The following is a 23,368-nucleotide window of genomic DNA, read 5'->3' as shown; positions in this document are numbered from 1 at the left end:
AAATAACTTACTTGAGAACAATCTTTCCACTTTATACTACTTTCAAAATTAGTTAAATCTTCAGCGAATGGTTTACACTGGAATTAAATGCTTCTTCCAATGGCGATCATAAAAGCTACATTGTCTATTGCTTTCTGACAGTCCGTACACGGTGTGGATTTCTGTACGGATTCATCACTGTTCTTAAATTTGTTAACCACTTGCTCGAGAGATATCCGTACTGAACGTTTTGGTATATGTTTAATATTGTTTAAGTGACATTTGAAACTTGTTGAAACTCATAAAGCATTCAAGTCCGTATAACGCTGTGTGAAGTTCCCACGTTGAACCTGCTCCCATTGACACCCCAATTTGTAAAACATTTAATACATTCTACATAATCCTTTGTAATGCCAAGGAAATAAGTTTTTTTTTTTTTTTTTTTTAATGTTTGGAATATATATCACTTCACTAAGATTTAGAAAGTGTATTGTGGAATTTATTCTCACAAAAAATGTGGAAGAAATGAGTCTCTCCTTTCACTAATCCAATCAAGTCAATATTGTTATTTCATATATATATCTATTATTTAATGTATGTTTTCGGCCTATCGAAAAGGTCTTTCTTTCCGCTAGCTCTTTCTCACCAGAATTTAGGGTACATTCTCATGTGCACAAGGTCCACTGCCTATCTTAAGTTCTCTCTACATTTCTAATGCAGCATATTTATGTTCTATATTAAAAGGAAACAGGAGCGAATACAGTATATATTAATTAAGAACTCAGATTTAGCATGAATCATAAACATTTTTAATTATCTATCCCAGGCCTATGAAATTCTTTTAATTACACAAAAGTTCAAGGTAAATGAGAGATATGTTAATGCAACTGTAAGATAGCAGCTTCACAGGTATACTAAAGTTGTAATATACTCGTACAATATTAAAAGCACCTAATCAGAAGCTCATAACAAGATTGGTAATTAATGCAACAAGTGAGTTTCTTTTCAGAATGTGAAAGTACAGTAGACTTCCGAACTACGCGAATTCAATACCCAAACTTCAAGTAATACATCCGAATTACTAATTGCAGTAGAAGAATAGGGTCAAAGTTGGAATCTGTTTCTCGGATGCTGAATACTTATCAGAAACCATTACTCGTTATCTCTTACTGTTTTGCTTCAATCGGAATAAATATTGAAAAAAAAAACAAAAAAACATAAGTGATAATTCATGTCCCTCACTTTCGGTTCCAATAAAGGAATCAAATCCCGAACTGGATCCATATATATATATATAAACCTACTTATCGCTATCCATATCCATTTTATCCATTAAGCCATCAGTGTTGTAACCAAAAATCGTATTTTTTCCTTATTCCAGCATGAACAGATAGAAAAAGTCCAAACGAAAATTTCTCTTTGGATGTATCTGTATCAAAAAATCGCTGTTCGATATCTCTATGGAAATCACTATTGAAGCCGGAAGTATTACAAAATTTCAACCATTTCTGTTTTCAGTAGAGTGTTGTGGATTGTGATGATATATCTCCTGAACACTGAATTGATTGAAAAAAACAACAGAAATGGAATATTACACTATCTACTGTCCTTTTCGTATGGCAATCAACGATAAAATCAGAAACAGTTTATCTCTTCTATTTCCGGTTGGGATAGAAGGTAAACGGAAGATATGGAATATATTCTTGAGACGCTGAATCGATTGCAAAGAAAAAAAAATGCCCTCGATTTCTTTTACCGATTTTGCTCTATGGAAATGAGTGTAGAAATTGGAAATACTAACAAATTTCGATCACTTCCGGTTTTGGTAGAGTATTGAGGGTTGTAACAATATCTTCTCTTGAGACGCTGTAACGCTTGCAAAAGAAACCAATTGTTACTTTATATTATCACTGTTGTTTGATGCCGACAAAATATGAAACCATAATGATTTATTTGAACAACTTCTATTTTAAAGAGAAAGTTTATGGAGGAGACGGAACCTGTTCTTGAAATGCTTCATGAATTGCAAAAAAAAAAAAAAAAAAAAAAAAAAAAAAAAAAGGATGGACATAGTCGGTCTATAAATTGTCTGGTACTTATGTATAAGATTGTTTGGAAGTCTTTTAAATTAAAACTTCACTTCTGTGCATTGGGCCCACTTTTCAATTTCCATTGGTACAGCTTTGAAATTTGGACACATAATGATGATTCGAATTTTAGTTTAAACAATAGATTGAAATTTCATGTACCCTGGGTAGTGAAAAGGAACTCTATACTCCAGTTTACGTACCTAGCGGGGGCCGCAGGGGCTTAGTGGTAGAGCGTTCAACTCTGGGCATGGGGCCCTTAGTTTGATCCCAGCTAGCGCCAAGTGAACTTTGTGATGGACAAACACCGTGTGCGTGGGTTTTTTCGGTGTTCTCCCGTTTCCTCTTACTTTCTTCTTTCCACCATTCCCTTCGTTTCTCATCATCACAGTATCCTTTAGCCTATTCGGCATAAGCTTGCGATCTAAAATTTAAAGATACCATTTCATTTCATTTCTACCTACAGCTACAACTTTAATATGCTTACGAATCAGTGTAGCTGCATTAACGTGTTTACGTTTAACTACATTGTGCATTGTGTCATCTAAAAAGAGAATTATGGATCCGGGATATATATATACAAAGAGAGAGAGAGAGAGCATTTGACGGATAAGTAGCCAGTAAGTGTACTACATTATCTGTGTTAGACCTTTCTATCTAAAATTTGTTGCAGTTGTTAGTAATTACTACAATGCTTATGCTGATCTATTTTCACGAAACGTATAAAACCTACACTCTGAGATTTATTATCATCCCCATTCCACACGAGCATTTAATGAATGATTATTTTCTTTTCCCTTATGTTTGTGTGGTACTTTCTTTTCTTCGTAAAATGACTTCCTGATGTTTCCTTCCGTCTGTTGGTAGTGGTCTGTTTGCCAGTTACTAAGAAGATAGAGTAAGTAAATGAGAAAGAAGGAGAAGAAAGAAACTGTGAAAAGGAGGGTCCGCAGTCTCTTTGTTAAAGCACAAGAGGAGTTGAGAAATGCAAAAGAGCAAAACTGCCATGGGCGGAAGGTGTTAAAAAGGAATACTCAAACAGGGTTGCAACTACAGTTAAAGTTTTCAGTCATTGGTATTTATGTGAGTTCATAAAGAAGATAGAACGGAAACCATATCCTCTATATTAATTTAATCTGTAAACATCACTATAATAATATTTACTCAATATTTCTGTAAATAGTCATTATTGTATAAAGTACACACAATCTTTAATATTAAATCATTAACTGCAGTCTGCACGGCTTAATGTGTAAAGTCTCTATTTGTAGTAAGAAGGAAGAGCAGAGTAGAGTTTCTGGTTGAAGATGAACTGGGACAAAAATAAGTTTCCTTAATGAAACAAGACGAAGTTTACGGCATTATATAATAATGGTCTAGTTTCTTTCTTTAACTTTTTGTAACTAATTGGTGAAGCAAGCCTATCCCCTGATTTGTAGAGCTGAGTCATGTCTAATAGTGTTCACTCACTGTTAGAGTTAGGTGCTGCTTAATCGAAAGATGGTGGCATACATCGAGAGAAGTTTTGAGATGAATGATGTGCTTTCCCGACGGAATATACTGTATATACGTGAGAGGGAATGCCTAACCGAATAATGAGGCGGTTGAGAACTTCATCGTATTGCAGACTCCAGAGTTCTTTCGCCACGGAATTCAATCGTTGGTTAACGATAGCAAAGACATGTTGTTACAGACGGCGACTGTTTTGGTTCACCAGGAAATATAGTTTTCAATTTTGGTTCGCGTTTTGAAATGACAAACCTAGTCGGACATTTCATTCATACCAACCTAATATATACATATTCTTTTAACCATAATTTGGATAACTTGGGAAATATCTATATAGGGAAAGTAAAGAGTAACTGAGAGAGTAGAGAGAATTTTAGGATTGAAAACACAATCATATTCATAAAATTGCCATATCGATCGTATATATATATATATATATATATATATATATATATATATATATATATATATATATATTAAATAAAATATTGGATTTTTCTATTTTACTGTCTTAAAACAACCCTGTTCTTGCCTTTATTACAGAACCACAAACCCTATGCATGTTTTTAAATATACCTCTATACGAGTGACTCGGGCAAAAATAATGGTAAGCGCCACTTTCGGGGAAATTGCGTTATTAGACGGAATTAGTTGTGATCGAACCACAGAAAACTATTTGTAGTTTTTTTCGAAAATGTACCTGCAAAAGGCAGAGAAAACTGTTTTGGCATGTGACATTGCATTGAATTGCATGGAATGGTCAACCATTTCCAGAGTACTAGAAAGTTAGAAAATGTGACATACCATTATGTTCTCTCGACCCCTCATATCATTTCAATTTGTTTAAAAAATCTCCCATAAACGACAGTTTTATTGTTATATTATTATTATTATTATTGTTATTATTATTATTATTATTATTATTATTATTATTATTATTATTATTATTATTATTATTATTATTATTATTATTATTATTATTATTACCGTCTGGTTGATGTTGCTTTCAGAAACCTATCATAAAAATTCAAGCAGTCAGGACTTTATTAGGTACAGATCATAGATTCTACCGCTTACCGTACAAATACACATATTTAACATACGTACCATGTATACAGAGTTTGTATGTATACCACAGTTTTCATGTTGGAACTTGACTTCATTTAAGTCCATGATCAATCTAATAGATGTCTTAAAGAATCGCGATGTGCATCAGAAATTGATAATACTGCCTTTTTTAATGTTCATATTGTGTGAATTTTAAAGTTCTTCAAGTCTTGTTTGGTGACAAATCCACACAACTAACCCTTCACAAGCTACAATGTATGTCCAATCACCGCTTTCCAATAAATATAGGAATAAAAACAATTCTTTCCTTTCTAAAGAGGTCAAACTTTGATTCATTATTATTATGAATAATGTCCTTTCCACACTTTTGTCGTCTCGTTTACATTCTTTCTACAATTATCTTTTTGCCCTATTAACTGATGGAAGAAGTTTTTCCTTGAGCAGCAATCTATTCATTCAAGTATACAGTCTTCCTTGTTTTATTGCTCTCAGATTGGTTACTCTCATTTTATTCCCGAGTTCGGCTCATATTCATCTAGTTGTTTCAAACTTTTTCCCCTATTTTTTACAAGCCAAATGAACGTATCAGTTATTTCTGTTGTTCTAGCATTATTTGACCTCACATAGTTGCGAATATTTCCAATCTTTGCAAGCCTTCTGAATGTTGATTAAATTTCCCAGTTGAAGGAGAATGAAATTTGACATGAGGAATCATTCTGTAATGGTTTGCAACAACACAACTTAAAATTTGTATTTTAGTCTGCAATAATTGGCATAGGGGATAAAGAAGCCTTTTCAGAATTTTGCGTTGAGTTGCGTTGCTGTCAACAAATTTTGCGAAGACCTGTCTGGAATGAGCTCCATATTCTCGTAAACAATAACCTGTTTCCATCTATAAAATTTTGAGATTTGAAGACTTCTTTTAAAGATGTATGCATAAACAGAGCCTTCAAGTGATAATACAAAACGCATATCATGTACACTTTATATCTGCGATACAGATTTCTACTAAGTTTATGAACGTGAGTATGTTGAACGCATGACTGTTGTATAATCTACTGAGTAGAGACATCAGGTGGTGGATTACTTAAAAATGTTCCTGCAATATTATTAAACTTTGTTTGATGAATGTTAGATACAAAATTTGCATTTATTTTTTCTTCACAAAAAAGGAACATTTTCGTTCACATTTAAAGTTTCGCACTTGACAAAATACCTCTTAAAGCTACAATAGAAATATAGTATTTTTATAGGTGTGCTGACATTTACGACCTGTTAGAATTGTACCCAAATAAGAAAATAAAATTCTAGTAAGCATAACAGTACTTCATTTTTAAATCTCTCTATCTTAATGTTAAACTGAAGCCTATTATATATGTATATTGTTAGGTGTCTGGACGCAATTTAAATCAAATGAAGAATACAACATTCATTACACTTTTATGTAAAGAACAGCAACTTCTGAATTCCTTTACCATGAGGTGAACTTACAGTCACCTATTATTCATGATAGATTATTATACATCTACTAAGCATGATAATTAAATACTGTGATCTTATTAGGTTGTGTGTGGGTGTAAATAAGGATATCTTTAGTTTCCTTCATCTTTTCTTTTACTTACAATATGTACCCACTGCATAACAAATCCCTTACATTAAGTCAGTAAATGCATGTATAATTCAAATTAATTATCACATTTTCCTACATCATTGATTCAATTTTAACAGCAGTAGTTCCTTTTTTAGCATATGAGACATCTGTTTAAACTTTAACGATCACTCTCATTAGGAATTGGTCTCAGTCTTACACTCTAAATGTAAAAGCGCTAATCATTTATCTATGAAAAAGTTCTATATATTTACTTGAGGAAATATAATTCGGGACAGATAATATTTTCCTACGATTATGATTGCATATTCGTTTCCCATTTAAGTACTCTCAAACTAAACATCATGAAAATTATTACCTATTCTGTACTTTATAGGTAAATACCTCGAAATAAACATAAAAGGACCAGCTCTGAAATAAACATAAAAGGGAATAAATATCTTATCAATATTCTAGGAAGAAAATGGCTGAAGCTCTGCACTACATTTTTTCTGTATTGTATAAGTTATACGGAAAATACGTTTCCTATTCTTAACATAATATTATTTCATTCTTTTATTTTGCACACAATTACTTTTAGTTTGGAACACAGATTTACCGTCTGAATATTTGCAATGTTATACAATATTAGTCGTGCATTTCAACTAGAATATGGAAATATTTGAATGTGTTCAACACGTCTGAAGCAGGAATATATTTAGCAAGAGAGAAATGAGAGCAAGTGTCAATTCATCAACACCTACGTAGATATATTATATTACTCTGGAGGGCTCCCCCGAAGCTTCACGTGTTGACACCTTGCCTTCGGCGAAAGTTTGCAGGTTCAAATCCTAAAGGGACATCAGTGCCCTTAGGTTAGTAGTTCTCAGTTTAAGAGAGTGGTCACATTTATGCCACGATGTTACATAAAGACTTAAAGATTATTCAATGACTTTAATAAAATTTATGTCTAAATGAGAATATATATAGACACGAATCACGAAGCACGGAATCACACGACACAATCACTCAGAAATATTAATATTTTATCTATAATTACGAGTACTATACACATGCTTGGAAGTCAATGCATTATATTCTTTATACATCTGAATAGAGAAAGGTATACATTTTTTTATTATTTTGGAAATTGAAATATTATTCATGTTAAGTCAATTTTGACAAGGTCTCCACATTTTTGTTTAATTTTACAAATTTAATAAACTTACTAGGTGACCCAACTGAAGTTTCAGTTATATGTTAATACCGATAATAACACAATTTGCTTCTTTTGTCTTCTGTGATCTTTTCATTTAAAAAATCTAATATTTCGTGATTAGATGAGAAAATTTCTATTTTGTTGGTAAGGTTTATAAATGTTACAGTAGGCGACGTTACTAGTGAAAGAAATATAATGTGTCGTTGTAGTCGACGCAAACACATAAATAAATATTTACAGGCATGTGTCACCTACATCAGGAAAACAGTTTTGTTTGTTACGATAAATATACATGGGCCAAAACTGATCCAATCTCGGCTTGTTTAGGATATACTGTAAATGATCTTGTCGTTCAAAGGGTTAATATATCTGTAATAAACATTTAAGAAAAGAGAATATTAAAAGTATTCTTTTATTACTTTAAATCAATATAAATAGTTGTATAAATTAAAATAATGTCGGTATTGGGTGATATGTTTATCAGATGATAAATTAAGACGAAAGATTCTGTAGTAAAGGTCATGGATCCACGAGCATCTGATCTCAACCATATATATATTGATATTTTGACATATGAGGAATTGTGAAGTTTGAGATATACCACGTTCACAAAAATGACTAAATTTTACAAAAATATTGCAAACATTCTTTATTTGTTTTAGGGTAGAGTGACGATGAATTCACATCCCTCACTATTCAACACTTTTAACCTTAATCAATGGGTAAATTCAACCTTTGATCATAGCTAAAGCCTCTAACCAATTTCCACTTCTATCTCAAAAATTAGGCCTACACCTGAAGGTTGGAAGAAAATGCCTAGCATTACATTATTAAAGCAGGGTAAATTTTATGAAAGTTTTCCAGAACAGAGATACACACAAATGCCGAGTGTGTAGAATGATGGAAGCTTATTTACGTTCATCCCAGAGATCCCGCAAGTACAGCTTTAATTATCAGCACGTACGTATTTGGTGTTATCTACTGTAACGCCAACATGCTCCAATCAAGATACACACCTTCGGGATAGAGGCCTAGGTTAAATTTTCGGTTGCTGCTCACATTGCTTGGATACCACGGTAATCTGTAGAGCCACGTCTCATATATGCTTGGTACAGAACGATACGTTAAAGTCCAATTAAACGTCAACCAGTCAACTTCCAGACTGATTTTTCTACACCCTATCAGGAAAATATCCGCGTTTTTGACCTTTTATTATTTCCTGAAATACTCAACAGAAGCATATAGAACAGTAAAGAAAATATAAACGTCGTCGTTAAAATATATTTTTGAATTATTGTTTTGTAAATTAATATAAGAAATACATATATTAATACGTATTATTATATGTAATATATAATACTTATTAGAAAGCGAAAACATATCAGTCTGTGAGTAACGCTAGTATGTAAACTGTGAAAACATTTAATAGTTACAGGTTACATAATTATCTAAGTGAAAATAGACATTCTTAATTCTTATTACAAACACAAGACGCCAACCTGCCATTCACGATAACTCTCAATATGTCACAGTCAGGCAAAAAGTTGTAGCCAGCTACGCTGCCTCGTACTTGACGCCAATAGATGTCGCCAGTGTGCAGTCAATTTAAAGATGAGCTGAAGGCTTGAGGGGGGAAACTAATGTTTTTTTTTTCAACATGAAGGCATATAAAATGTATATTTGCAGTTTAATATGGAACTCAAACTATAGTACTTCCATAGGGAATCGAGCCCCTGTGTTTTCCACTAAATCCAATATGTTCTATCGTTTAGCCACAAGAGAATGCTATCTTAACCTAATGGTAAATTGTATATGTAAAATATATTAATGTGCAATTTTCTATGCTAATACTATCAATTCCACTGCTTACCATTTTATTAGTTATCACGATATGCTCTTTTATATGCGGACCTCGTTTTTCGACGGGAAGAGTTTCGTTGTGAACTATACCAAGAATGGAGAAAATTTCTTGGTTTCAAAGGCAACCCTGTGTGCCTATTCTGTCAGGGTGTGGAGATAAGGGTAGAAAGGAGGGAAAGAAATTGCAAGTGGCACAGTGTAAGAAGATAGGAATCTTTCCGGATATTTAGCGAGATGAGTCCAAAATTTCTGAACGGCAGGGACGCTTGAGGAGGGAGAAATGGTAAATGGAATTTCTCCGCTAAAGCAGGAAAAGGAAAGGAATAAGAAAGTGTGACAAGAAGAGAAAGGAAAAAAGTGGGACCCAGATTCATTCTCCTAATCGTTCCTGCGGAGAGTCAGAGGTTCCAGAGAACGTTATTCTTTTTAGAAGGTTTCTGGTTCTCTTCTATTCTTTTACATCATTTTACCACCTTATTCGCCCTCTCTCTCTCTCACACACACACACTCGTTCCTCCTTCTTTCTATTTTAAGTTTCTTTTCTTTCTTTTGTTTCTTCACCTTACTTCTTTCTTGCTCGCTTATCCGGAACAATGTCAGCGAAGTGGTTTGCACCGACATTTTTTTTCCTTTTCAAGGTTCTTTCCTATAAACGCTCTTGACAACGGCGCTTACATTTCCTCTAAACTTCTCCATATCCATACGTCTAGTTCCCTTAACGTGTACGTACTACTACGACTCTACCATCCACATTAAAGGGTATGGATCCTTCCTTTCTTCAATCGCGTGTTTAGGCTTATGTAAATGAACAAGTAAACGGAAGTTAACACGAAATTATGTTCATAGATTGAGTACAAAGCTCACCTTCACAGCATAAAAACAGTTATATATTATAATACACATTCATTACTCTTAATGGTTAGAAAATCTATTTACAACCAATTTCGAGATTACGGGTATATTGTCGTTTTAATGAAAACCATAGCAGATTAATAACATATCCTAGAGAATATGTATGTTACAATATCCTGGTTGACTAGGGATGCCATGCCACCTAGAAGCGAGCCAGAAATATTCTTTATGATAAATATTTATAATAAATATTTTTTAATGATAAATCATTCTCTTTTAGACTAATTTCTGTCTAAACAACAAGCTTTATTGAAAAATCTGTAAAAAAAAGAAAAAGAAAAAGAAAGAAAAAATAAAGAATACCGAATATCATAAAACATGCTAATTTTTAGCTAACTTATCGCCAATTTTTTTCTTTTCCTTTTTAACTAGGTGTTAATTTTCAATTTGGTCTAACCAATAAAATTTATTATTCATCATAGTAGTTTCAATTTTATTTCAGAAACAGGGTTTTAATAAAGATAATGCATATTTCAATTTACCTCACAATTGTTAAACTATTCCATCACTATTCATTAACCATCTATTTTTTTAAATGTAACTTACCGTAGTACCTACAACACAATATCTTCTAATTTTAAATAATTTATGTTCTGTGAAGTCTCTAACGCTATGACGCATACATATCTACCACAGAAATCACCCCAATATCAATAAGTAAACAATAACAGTAATCTTTTTCAAAAGTTTAATATTTTGAAGAGTAAAATGTCCAATATTAAAAATTAGAATTTGTACCTAATTAAAAATATATAACTGTATAAATGAAAGGATCTTATTGGTTGTTACAAGCGACTTCCCCTCATTTTTGTTAGAAATATGTAAGATGTATGCTTAGATTGTACCTTAATAATGCGTCTGAAGAAGATAATGAAATATTACAGAAACTGTAAAAAAATTGAAATTATATGTGGTTGTTTTGTCAAGTTTGGATTTTAATTTAGTTGAACATAACTCCAAAGCTAGAATGAGTAACATTCGAATAATTAATATGCAGGGTGTGTAATATACAATGCAACCCGGAGTTTGGAATAGTAGAACTTCTGAACCTGAAGTGATACACAAATAATGGTTATACTAAAATGAAGCTTTCTTCATGCATATATTTTTTAAACTAGGAAGCAACCGTTGAAGTACACTAGGAACCACACAGTGTTGCCAGATGTAACCGAAAGTATAAATCAATTTTTTGCAAAACCTGTAAATTGAGTTGAGTTGAGTTGAGTTGATTTTACTTTAGCGTCCCTTTCAGCAGCGAGGCTATATGAGACCTACTGATTAACGTGGAATCCGAATCACATGAGCTCACGCCAGGAATCGAACCCGGGTAACCTGTAAATTGAATCATAACTCATACGGGATGTTGATTATGGATGTTCTGTCGTTTATTTTCAGTTTGTTTAATTGGAGTAGCATGGAAAATATAGATCAGAAAAAAGAATTTTTCATTGCCACCGATAACTAATCAGATGAGGCCTCTGTAAGGGGGAATTAGGGAATGCATAGCTTTCATAAATTAACACTCTGAATTGGCAACCTTGCTGATGTTTCAGTGCATCAAAAGGTTGTTTGAGAATCTGTCTACATTATGCAATTCCTGGAAACAATGAAAAAGAAACTTTGAAATTATCGTGATAAAACTTTTACTTACTTGCACCTGGCAAAACTGCTACTATCAGAAATGAGTTACCAACTCTGCAACAGATGCTGGAAGTATCCCCTGTTTTGATTTAAAACTGATTTCACAGATTGTCAGCAACTTTACAAAGATTAGAAGTGTTAATGTTCTCAATGGCATGTGAATGTTCGTTTCTAGGTTTTGAATAGTTTCAGAATTGTTTTTGTATAGCTCTTCCTTTACTTAGCCCCATAGAAATGAATGGCAGTGTTGCCGGGTGCATGTAAAAGTTTTATCATGGTAATTTCAAAGTTTCTTTTTCATTGTTTTCAGAAATTGCATAATGTAGACAGATCCTTAATATACCTTTTGATGCATTGTAACATCAACAGGGTTGCCAATTCAGATTGTTAATTTATGAAAACTACGATTTCCCTACTTTCCCCTTAAAGAGGCCTCATCTGAATAGTTATCGACGGAAACGAAAAATTCTTTTTTGTGATCTATTGTTTCCAAGCTACTCCAACTAAACAAACTAAAAATTAATGACAGAACATCCATACGTATGAGTTATGTTTAAATTTACATGTTTTGCAAAAACAAATTGATTTATGCCTTTGGTTACATCTGGGAAAACTGTGTAGTTCCTAGTGTACTTTAATCGTTGCTTCCTAGTTTAAAAATATATGCATGAACAAAGCTTCATTTTAATATAACCATTATTTGTGTGTCCCTTCAGGTTCAAAAGTTCTACTATCCCAAACTCCGGTTGCATTGTGTATTGGACACTCTGTATAATCAAGCTGTAGAGATGCAACATAGAACATGTAAGGTTTCTTAAAAATCTGATGAGTGCATAATTTCTTCCAGGAGAAAAATGTTACAAAACAACGAAAACTAAAATTACAGTTACATCTTATTTCAATTCTACATTTCAAAGATGGGTCCAAGAATCATCAACATTTTCTGTAGAAATGCTTTAATTTTGGTAGCTCAAAAGCACAATCTCTAAACAGTAATCATCGTAACAAACAGAGTACAATTGTATCTTGTTTTAACAGACTAAAAAAATACCTGCATTATGTTGTCTCAGCGTGCGGACTTGCAGACAGTGGTATCCATACTCAACGACCATGACATGACAAGACTTTCACATGACACCATTTAAAAAGCAGAATAGTTTCTGCTACCTGTTTACGGGACATCATATAATATCATATCTCTGATGTCATATACGACATCTATTGAATATATAATGAGTACATTCCTGAAAGAATATAGCTAGTATGCTTTTCCAAAAGCAGTCGTTCGTGTCCTAGTACATACCGAAATGCTGTTGATTGCACTTCCACCTACATTTGAAGTTGTATATCAGCATAATTTACTTGTGTCACCAAGCTCAAGCATATGAGCCAAAATTGGTGTTGAAAGATTGATTGAAATATTCTACTACTTATTAAAAGGTACAAATTTCCACCTTCAAATCACCTTCAACAACTGATCACTTGTAATTAAAGACTATATTCCTACGCTCTTTTGGATATAGACAATCAAGTATTAGGTGCTTAGTGATGTGTGAATAATATGGTGATACTTCTTGTTTTAACTCTGAAAGAGAGGAATAGAAGTATTCTCTAGACTCTGATGGTGATATTGTCGATTTAAACACGGAAAACTAAACGTATTTGAAGATGAACAAAACATCAAACTTATTGTGAAAAAATGTAAGCTGCAATTTATTTATCCAAGAACTTTTATAGTTCACGAAAATTAATACTTTCTGGACCTAATAAAATACCTACATATGCTACACATAAAATAATTGTTTCTCTACATAAAATAATGTCATTTATGTTGTTTAAAATGACATCACAACTATTGATTATATTCAATCGTGACGGAGGTGTCGATCTTTTATCAGTGATTCGTCCTGAACTGGTCTGTTTCATTGGCAAGTTCTTTGCTTAGTTTATTAGATAAAGTAAATATAAAGCCATGACACTAAATCTTACATAATGCTCCTTTAGGTATATTTCAAGCAGTGGTGCCCACCCCCCCTTATGTCTATGACGCACCCTCCCAATTGTCTTTCCGTAGGTGTTCTTCCATGAAAAAATCTTCTTTTCGATTAATTTTATCCCCCCTCATCAAACATATTTTTATAGATTTTAACCCCCCCAAATATTTCAATGACGCAGTTTGCGTCATAGCCCCCCCTTGTGGGCACCCCTGTTTCAAGTCTAATTTTTGTATATCTCGTCGTTTATGAGAAATTTAAGGTTCAAAATTGAAAAGGAAACATAATTTTTAAATTTTAGAATTTAAAGCTAAATATTTATGAATATATGTGGATTATAAAAAAAGAATTGTATCGTTACTTAAGACACTGTTGTTATTCTCCAAAAGACATCAAAATTACTTCTCTACGTTGAATTGTAACGAAGACATGGTTATTTAATAGCTCATTTGACAATGACCGGCATCTTCATGTCATTACCAAAAAAAAAAAAAAAAATCCTTCGCTAACATATCCGGGTACATTTAGTATGTCATAGGAACAACTTTCAGAGTATTTCCTCCAAGTTGTATTTCCGATTGATTTTTTTTTCATTCGTAGATCGGAAAATGCTAATTCACCTGAACTAGTATTGAAAAGAACATATCTTTTCTCCAAAATAAACATGTTAAGAGAGAGCCGCAGTATATGAAATTTCCTCAGTTTGTTACAAAGGATCTGCCAGTACTAATTGAATTGTTTTATAATAAGGGAGAGGATACATCCTTAGAAACTTTTCATTGTATTCTCTATCATTATTTGTTCACAGGTAGGGAAACTAGAGCAATAATATATAAATAATTTATTCATTATTGTATTTTACAGGTATAGTTTCTGTGCAGAGTGCCCTATAATTTGTAACGTAGTTTAGATTTTGAATTCCTTCAAAATTATAGCAGTTACGGCCATTTGAACGTATAATGTTTTTATACAAAAATATTGCTAAATCGCTATATTTTTCATGCATCTTGTGCAGTGTTCTCTCGATTTTGAATACATATTCCTTTCTTGATGTCACAAATGGATCCGCCTGTTTTTGATTTCTTTTTCTTTTTTCTTTTTTTTTTTTTTTTTTTTACAAATCCAGTTATTAACTAAATTATTGTGGAAGAATTTCCTCTTATGAATCCTAAAGTTTTTTTTTTTTTTTTTTTTAAGTGAGACATACTTTTCAAAATTGAGTGGTAGGACACAATTAACTTCTACCTTCAATAATATTAACTATCTTTCCGTTAATAAAAATATTCATAAATCTTTAAAAACTACGTTTCCAAATATTCATTGCAGCTTTTTAGGGATATACGTTCAAAACAGGTAAAGATAAAAGTGCATTAAAATTAAGTTACACTTTGTATATTACAATGTAAACGCTACGTCACCAACAACAACTGAGAAAATGTCTTTTAAGACTCAGTATGCATATACTGCAATGTGTTGTGAATATAAGTGTTATCCAACTTCGATTTAAAGAAATGCTACGAAGCTTACATTGTATTTTTGCTTCTAAATCTGTAACATTAGTTTATAATATTACAATATCTTTTAAATTTTAACTCATATACCTTTAATAATCAAGTTTAGATTAAATAGATACAGAAATCACTGACCCTTTCTAAAAGTGGACTTGAGTTATACAAAAGTTCGTGTTATTAATCTTTTCTTAAGGAGATAAAGTATAAAGTGTTGATTGGTTATTACAGCTAGAGACATCTAGAAAGTTAGGAAACTTGTGAAACGGAGATGAGAAAAGTTCACTTAAGAAAAAAATATACGGGATGGGTAGAAGTAGGAAGGGTCAAAGTGAAGTAAGGAAAAAGCGAAAATGAGAGAGAAACGAATGTAAGGTAAGACAGAAAACAGAAGAGAGATGGGGTAAGGGATTTGTTCCAAGATTTAAATGCATTAGTCCTCTTTTTTTATAGCAAGAAGTTGTTGCCACGAGTAGGGAAGGGGTAGAAATGAAAAGATGGTGCACAATTTTGTCTCTCCACCTCTTCTTCGTTTTAATTTTTCTTGTCTTTTTCAAGTAGCAAGGAGAAAGAGGACAACTTTTTGCTGTAGCAAGAGAAAAGGAAGAGACCTAGGCTAAGATTGAAAGCATGGAAGGAGAAGACAAGAAATAGAGGTAGATGCGAGGGAGAAAGACAGAGAGCGAAAGATTGGTTTAGTAAATGAAGAGGGTAAGAGAGGAAGAGGTTTTAGGTTTATACCTCACTGGATCATTTAATTACGTCCTCAAAGCAAATGATACTACTTCTACAGTATTTGCAATGATTTTTTAAGAAAACGTCTTCCAGCATAACAAAATCCACCAAAAATATTTCAAGTAGCAGTACATACTTAAACCAGATCAAATTGTAGAAAGTGCTTCTGAAATCATTTCATAGGTGGTTCATGATTGATTCATCTCTTTGAAGGGTGGTTTATGTTAAACGTTAATAATAACATCGAAAGAACTGCAAACTCCGGAATAAAATAAGATAAAATTGTTAACAAGATAGAAGTATTTAAAGTTGATTATGTTTGTTCTGTACACAGATTGCCAGAAAATGAAACGAAATGAAATGTTTCGGTTTTATGTCCCACGGTTATGCCGGTTAGACTAAAGGAGACGTATTGAAGAGAAATAAATGAAATGATGGAATGAAGAAAGTGAGGGAAAACGGGAGAACCCCGAGAAAACTCACGAACACAGTGTTTGCCCACCACAAAGTTCACTTGGCGTGAGCGGGAATCGAATCAGGAACCCCACGTACCAGAGGTGAATGTTCTATCACTGAGTCACTCGGCCCCGCACAGAGTGCCAAGCATACTCATATGATACAGTAATCCTTAAGGAGTAAGCAAATTATTTACTGTAAAAAAAAAGTACATTAACACAATTTGTGTTTAGTCGTTTTTTAAAAAAGAAATATTAAACCGAGATCAAAACAAATTAGAACCATAGACAAATGAAAATAATTTAATACATTTATCTTAAACTCTAGTTTATTCGTTTGTTGTTTAACATTCATTTTCAGTACCATGATATATGGGACAATATAGGCTAACTAACTTTTTAAATTATAACTCTATTGTCTATAGAATCCCAAGGTTCAATGTTGTATGCACTAAAGCTTTCCATTGACTTCTGACCTCAACCAACTGGAACTTTGTATTTCAATTTCTGCGAGATTAGTCTTAATATTGTTATTCCATCTGCGCCTAGGTCTTCCTAATGATCTTTTTTCCGATTACGTTTCAAGTCAAACTTTTGAAAGCATTCCTACTTTCTTCCATTCTGGTTACAAGACGCAAACATACGGTTTAGTAAGATACCTGCACCAATCGAACCAACTATTTCTAATTGAAGCTAATAATGTTAATCATTTAGTAAGGGAATTTCCATATAAATAAATATATTTCATGTTATAAGTATGGATACATTTGATACACTTGTGTTCAACTAGTGATCACAATGCTTCACTGACAGGATAGGTAGGATGTAGCCAATTCACGATCTCTTGATAGAAAACAATAAGGGATTTATGGCTTATATCGACAGAAATTCGTAAATAAGGTTTAACACTCTTATCACTGTCTATTCTCACGTGTTTTACACTTAAGAACAAACACTGTTTCAGACATTGATTAAATTTGTAAATAAGTTTAGCTTGTAGTGAAATTTCTTAAGTTACATTACAATCAACTGCAAATTAATTTCGTGTGTAGAGCAGTTCATAGTGTTCTGTAATACTGATCTCTATTAAAGCTAGAGTATAATACGACTTTAACTTTTGAACAATATTGTTCAAGTATATATTTCTTTAAAATATTAGATGAAAAGCCTATAATTATAGGTAAGGTTATTTTATTTTACTCTTTAGGACATGGCCAAAGAATATTGCGAGACACAACCATGAGAGTATTTATGTATAACGTTGACTATATGAATACTCTTTGTGACGCTTTTGCCACATAGATCACATTGAAACTCAACGCACACAAATTGTGTTAATTTCTGTAAATTTATGCTGTAATCCGTCGAAATCAGAACTAGTTTGCACTTGAGCTTGAATGCTATTGGAAAATTTGCGTTCCGCTATATTAAATATATATATATTGTACTTTTAACTCTGTATGTAGTACATTCAAAATCAATTTTGTTTCGATTAATCAGTTTGTGTCATAATTTTACACAAATGAAAATTTATTATTGATTATCCCAGCAAGAATACACTGGAACTGCTGAAACGTCACACTGTCTGACAGTTCAAAATACATGAAAGAAATCAAAGTATGTTCATGAATTTTAAAATAATTTACTAAGCGAATACTGACTGTGTCAAATTCAAATAAGAAATAATAAAACTTTAACGAATTTCAATTAGTTGTAATTCTTTGTCTGTAATAAATGGCTAATAAAATTTTTAATAAAGATATAGTATTATTCGATTTTGTTATTATCATTCGTAATTTTGAACTGATAGTAACTCAATTATTTGTTTTTCTTGATACAAGTGCCTTCAGTTGCATTAGTAGTTTTGCTAACGTTGTTATATATTAAAGCGTGATACACAATCAATGATATGTGGGCTAGGCGAATGAGAAGAAAGCTGTCACGCGACGTTGCCATATAATAAAAACGAAGTGTCACTTCTTTCTTATGTAAAGTAACGTAAATGTGTACGAGGCAACACCGCAGCTAGCAATGTTTAAAGGTAACTGAAGCGTCGTCCTCAAACACCATTAACGCTGCACATAACATAGTATACTAATTTGCACACATTTGTTATACCTTCTTTGCGTTTCATGTAATAAGACTTAACACTATTTTAATATGTATTGTAACAGATTAAATATTATTAACTGATGTGTTCTATTTCCAATTTCTTTCAGCTCCATCGGAAGACCCAGAATTCACGGAGCCCATTGAAAATATCACAGTTCCCGCAGGAAGAAATGTTAAACTCGCGTGCTCTGTCAGAAATCTTGGCAGTTTTAAGGTAAATACTGCTTCTTAATAATTAATTACTTGTAAGTGCATCGTGTCCATTTGGTGTAATGCTACATTTTCTATTCAGTATCCAACCTATATCCATCAAAAATTATAATTATCCAGTATAATTTCAATTACGACACTGATTTTCATAATAATCAGGATAATTTCGTAATATTTATAACATCCGAATGTAAAACTTTTAAATTCTATTTTCTTCGTCAAGTGCATAAAATATTACGATGTACTTTAAAATAATCGAAATGAGTAAAACATAAGCAGAAACCTCTTCAGCATTATATAATGAATATTATAGATACTTTATAATATAGATTTATTCGTACTTTCTTAAGACCCAAGAACCCACATAATACATTGCTAATTTCGTCATACTGTAACACGGACTTAATACATGGCATATTATGTAATACCTAATTTAAACTCTTACTATGTTTACAAATGTATGCTACATAAAAATTCTTAATATTAGCGAAAGTACTTAAATATAGAAGAATATGCCTGAGAGCTATAATTATAATTACGTTTAAATTTATTTAGAAAATTTCCCCTCTAAAATTAAGAAAACACTGTAAAAGGGAAAGTCCATTGTTTCGTTAATTTTGAGCTGGCAATACCCTCTAACTAGCACACTGTGTATTGTAGCTTAAACGGGGAATGGCTTCGTGAAAACTTATTTTTTTTTTTATGTATTAACTCTTTCGTTGCGTAAGTCGACTTTAGTCGATCTGAGAATTTTTTCCTTTCGCTGCAGAAGTTGACTTTAGTCCACAGCACCTATTTTTGTTTATACTTCGCTGCAATAGTCGATTTCAGTCGCTCATGTTATACAGAACTTGTGGTAGATATAATGCGTTGCATTGTGCTGCCAACTTGCGGCGATTTCTTGGAACTACAGTTAAGCACGAATGAATACAAAGGCTTTGCGTCACTCTATTGTGGTGTGTTTGTGAGTTTGAAGCTAGCAAAGTACAGCAGGAAACAATGCCGAACAACAGTAAGACAATGAGCAAGACTCAGATGGTTGCACCTTTGCTAGATTCTGATTCAGGTGTGTCAGGGGATGAGGTTGAAGTTGACAGACTTGCAGATTTGGAATCTGAAAGAGTTTAAAACGTAGCAAGTAGCAGTGGTCAGAATACAATGTATGATGATCTCTATGTTTATTTGTGCGAAATGTTGAACGACGTACGCCACGCCCATTTGCTGGACATAAATATAATACTTGATTTTGTTGACATTTTGGTGTCTTTAAACGATATTTCATGGAAATTTGAAAATTGTATTTTTTGGGTGCTTAATTGCCCCTTTTCCAGTAACTACCCAAATATTTAATTCCGCAACGAAAGGGTTAAATATTAAGATTAAGGAAAGAAGTACAGGAGAATAATAGTTGCAGAATTTTTTTATTCTGTTGCTTTTTGTTATTGCGTCCTGTTATAGTATATTTTGAATATGAGATTAGACTGAGTATAAATTAAGTTTAATTTTACAGTCACTTGTTTTCAGTAGACAATTTAAAATATAACCTAGGAATATCGCTTTTATCATATACACGAATCAGAGTTGATTTTGACATTTTTTTGTCAGAAGAAAATTTGGAACAATAAAACAATTGTTCCAAATATTAGTGACTACTGTTATTACACTGCAAAAGCCCCTATTTGTTACTCAAAGTAATGTTTTAAGTTCTTCCTTTGACACCTTTCATATAAGATTCGTCTGAACTCGATGTCTCACATGAAATTCGAAATCTTAGTGAACCATCTCCAGCAATTGTTTCTTCCATTCTAGATCAAACATAAAAATACATTGAAACACGTATTTAAATATTTTAAATGAAAACTCGAAATAGCATTTTTCATGGCTATAATCATAAATGATTACGAGATGTGGACATATTAATATAATAACTGCAAACTCCATTTTATTTTCAAGGGTCGTCACGATTCAGTGATAGAGTTCTCGCATCTGGGTCATAAAGTCCCTGCTTCAAGATTCCAACTGTTGTCAATTGGGATTTCTGGTGGATGAGGGTGTTTTCTTAGAGATCTCGTACTAGGGGAATAGTGATAAAACAATATTGATAAAAGAAACTTCATTAGACTTTCAATCTGTGCTGTACAGAAAGTCTTATAGAACGTATATGTCCATTGGTTTGTCTTTCGACAGGCATAAAAGATGGTAAGAGATAGCGCCATCCTAAAAAATACATTCAACATCCTAAAAAATACATTCTATATCTGCCCTATATTCATTATGATACAGTTACAAACAACAAACAACGTCGATTTCTATGTAAAGAAGGAAATTATAGAAAATGCCGCCACTTGGAACGGAAACTTTCAAAAACGGTGAGACATATTTACTGTTACTTTTAATGAGGACTATATATATGGGGTTTCATCTTCCTAACTTGACGGGCTCATGAGATAATGTACTTCTGGTAAGAATATTGAGCTCCCTCAATACCTTTTGGACACGCCCTTTAATCAAAATAACATGATGAAAACCTAGGTCAAGATAGTTACTATGTTCCAAACTTTATTTGAAACTGTTCACCGTTTCCCCATGATCCAATCACAAACAACATGCTTCGCCCTATGTAATGTAGTCGCAAATGCTGTTACTTTTGATGCAAGTGGTCCCGACTTCGATTTCCGAGGTGGTTACTTAGTCGAAAAGGGGTAATAGTCTTTTGAGTTCAGTCATACTGAGTGAGCTTTTCCTGGGTTTCTCTCATTCACACTAAGCAAATTCCGAGATGGGAATTAACTCTAGATTCCAGGTTGATTCTTTCCTTCCTCATTCTTTGCTCTGGGTAGTGTACTTGCCGAGGGATGTCATCTCCGATACGTGACGTGCTTAAAGCCACAGATGCTGATAATACCAAATAATATGTATCAATATCAAACACCAAACAAACAACAAAGAACATTGCTTCAATGTGAAGTAAAGAATTATAGTAAGTGCTTCCTCCTCCTTAAAAAAAAAAAAAAAAAAAATGGCTGGGGCATGTGTCCATTTATTTTTAGAGTTAAGTTTATATTCCAAGTTTCATCCTTCTAAGTTTATAGGATCTAGAGATACTCAATTTCTCGAGAAAATTTTATCCCTCTAATCTCCCCATAGGATACGCATTGTAATCAAAATAGACCTAAAGTAATAAAATGATAGAATTATACCAGGTAGGTGATAACTATCTCCAAAAAATAATATCAGCCTATTCACCCATTTTGTCATGACTTGATCACAGACAAGATGAGTTTCAGTATTGCATATAGTAGTGGGCTACCTGAAATGCCCGTTCTTTGCACGGGGAGAAGAGATTTATGGAAAATACTTGAAAAACCTTCCGTATTTTAATGAAACTGTAAGGATTAAAAAACTCTATTTCTCACAGATATTTTGAACCTCTACCCCCTTATAATACTTATAATATACTCTTTAATCAAAGTGGCATGATTAAATCTAATTGTCAGTTTCAGGTAGGTACCAGCTACGCTCAAAAACTCATTTCAAATTGTTAAACCATTTACCGGTAACATGTTTACAAACAAAAACTAATGTTGACTTAATGAAAACAAAGGAATTATAGAAAGTGTCCTCTTCGTTTGTTAAAACAGAAAAGTCCAAAAACCATTAATAAATGTTCCTTTATTAAGATACATTCAATGTTTCAAATTCCTATCATGAATGATTTGTGAGATAGTGAATTTTTTACATAAATTTTGAAACCCCACTACCCTTTATGATGCCCTTTAATTAAAGTAATATAATAAAAACTCTACTCAATGTAAGTATTAGCTGTGTTCCAAAAATTCATTCCAAACTGTTCAATTAGTGGCGTATTTAAGGGGGAATTACGGGTTTAAGTCCCCCAAATTTCATTTACTATTTTAAAATAAATTACTATTTTAAAATAATCTTGTAGAATTTTTACATTTCCAGGAACAAAGTTAGCAAAGTCTCCCCGAAACAAAATCGTAAATACGCCACTGTGTTCAACTGCTTCCGTATGATGTGATTACAAAAAACCGGCAATATAACTTTCAATGTGAAGAAAGGAATTATAGAAAATTCACCTTCCTCCGCCCCTAAAACGGAAAATTTTGAAAACACTGCAGCACAGATCCCCCTTTTTTTTTAATGAGAAGTTTATATACCAAGTTCGGTCTTCCTAATATGACGGGATCGAGAGTTACTCTATTTCTTGCGCATATTTTGAATTTCCTCTAATCCCCTTAGAATACGCCTTTTTATCAAAATATCATGATAGAAAACCTGCTCAAGGCAGGTAGTAACTACGTACCAAAATTAATTTAAAATTGTTTAACCGTTTTCCGTGGTTTGATCACAACAACCGGCACACATCGTTCATTGTGAAGAAAGAAATTATAAAAAATGCCCCTTTCACCATTATAAGATCTCACAAACGCTGAAACATGGGTTTATTTATTGTTATTGTGCTGCCAA

General features: G+C 32.7%; 1 protein-coding gene across 2 annotated transcripts in view; it reads left to right on the top strand.

Moving 5' to 3' along the window:
- LOC145678351 (protein CEPU-1-like) overlaps positions 1-23,368 on the top strand; it is a 1,025,842-nt gene that overhangs the window by 513,525 nt on the left and 488,949 nt on the right. For both annotated transcript variants that reach the window (XM_081748400.1, XM_081748399.1), the window contains exon 2: positions 18,775-18,881. In XM_081748400.1, the coding sequence (XP_081604526.1) occupies positions 18,775-18,881 (107 nt within the window). The remainder of the gene's footprint in view (positions 1-18,774; positions 18,882-23,368) is intronic.

This window comes from Thermobia domestica, chromosome 2 (genome assembly GCF_964235325.1).
Source record: "Thermobia domestica chromosome 2, izTheDome1.hap1.1, whole genome shotgun sequence".
NCBI classification, from domain to species: domain Eukaryota; kingdom Metazoa; phylum Arthropoda; class Insecta; order Zygentoma; family Lepismatidae; genus Thermobia; species Thermobia domestica.
The sequence above is the reverse complement of the archived record's forward strand: the minus strand, read 5'-3'. Positions and strand labels throughout refer to the sequence as shown.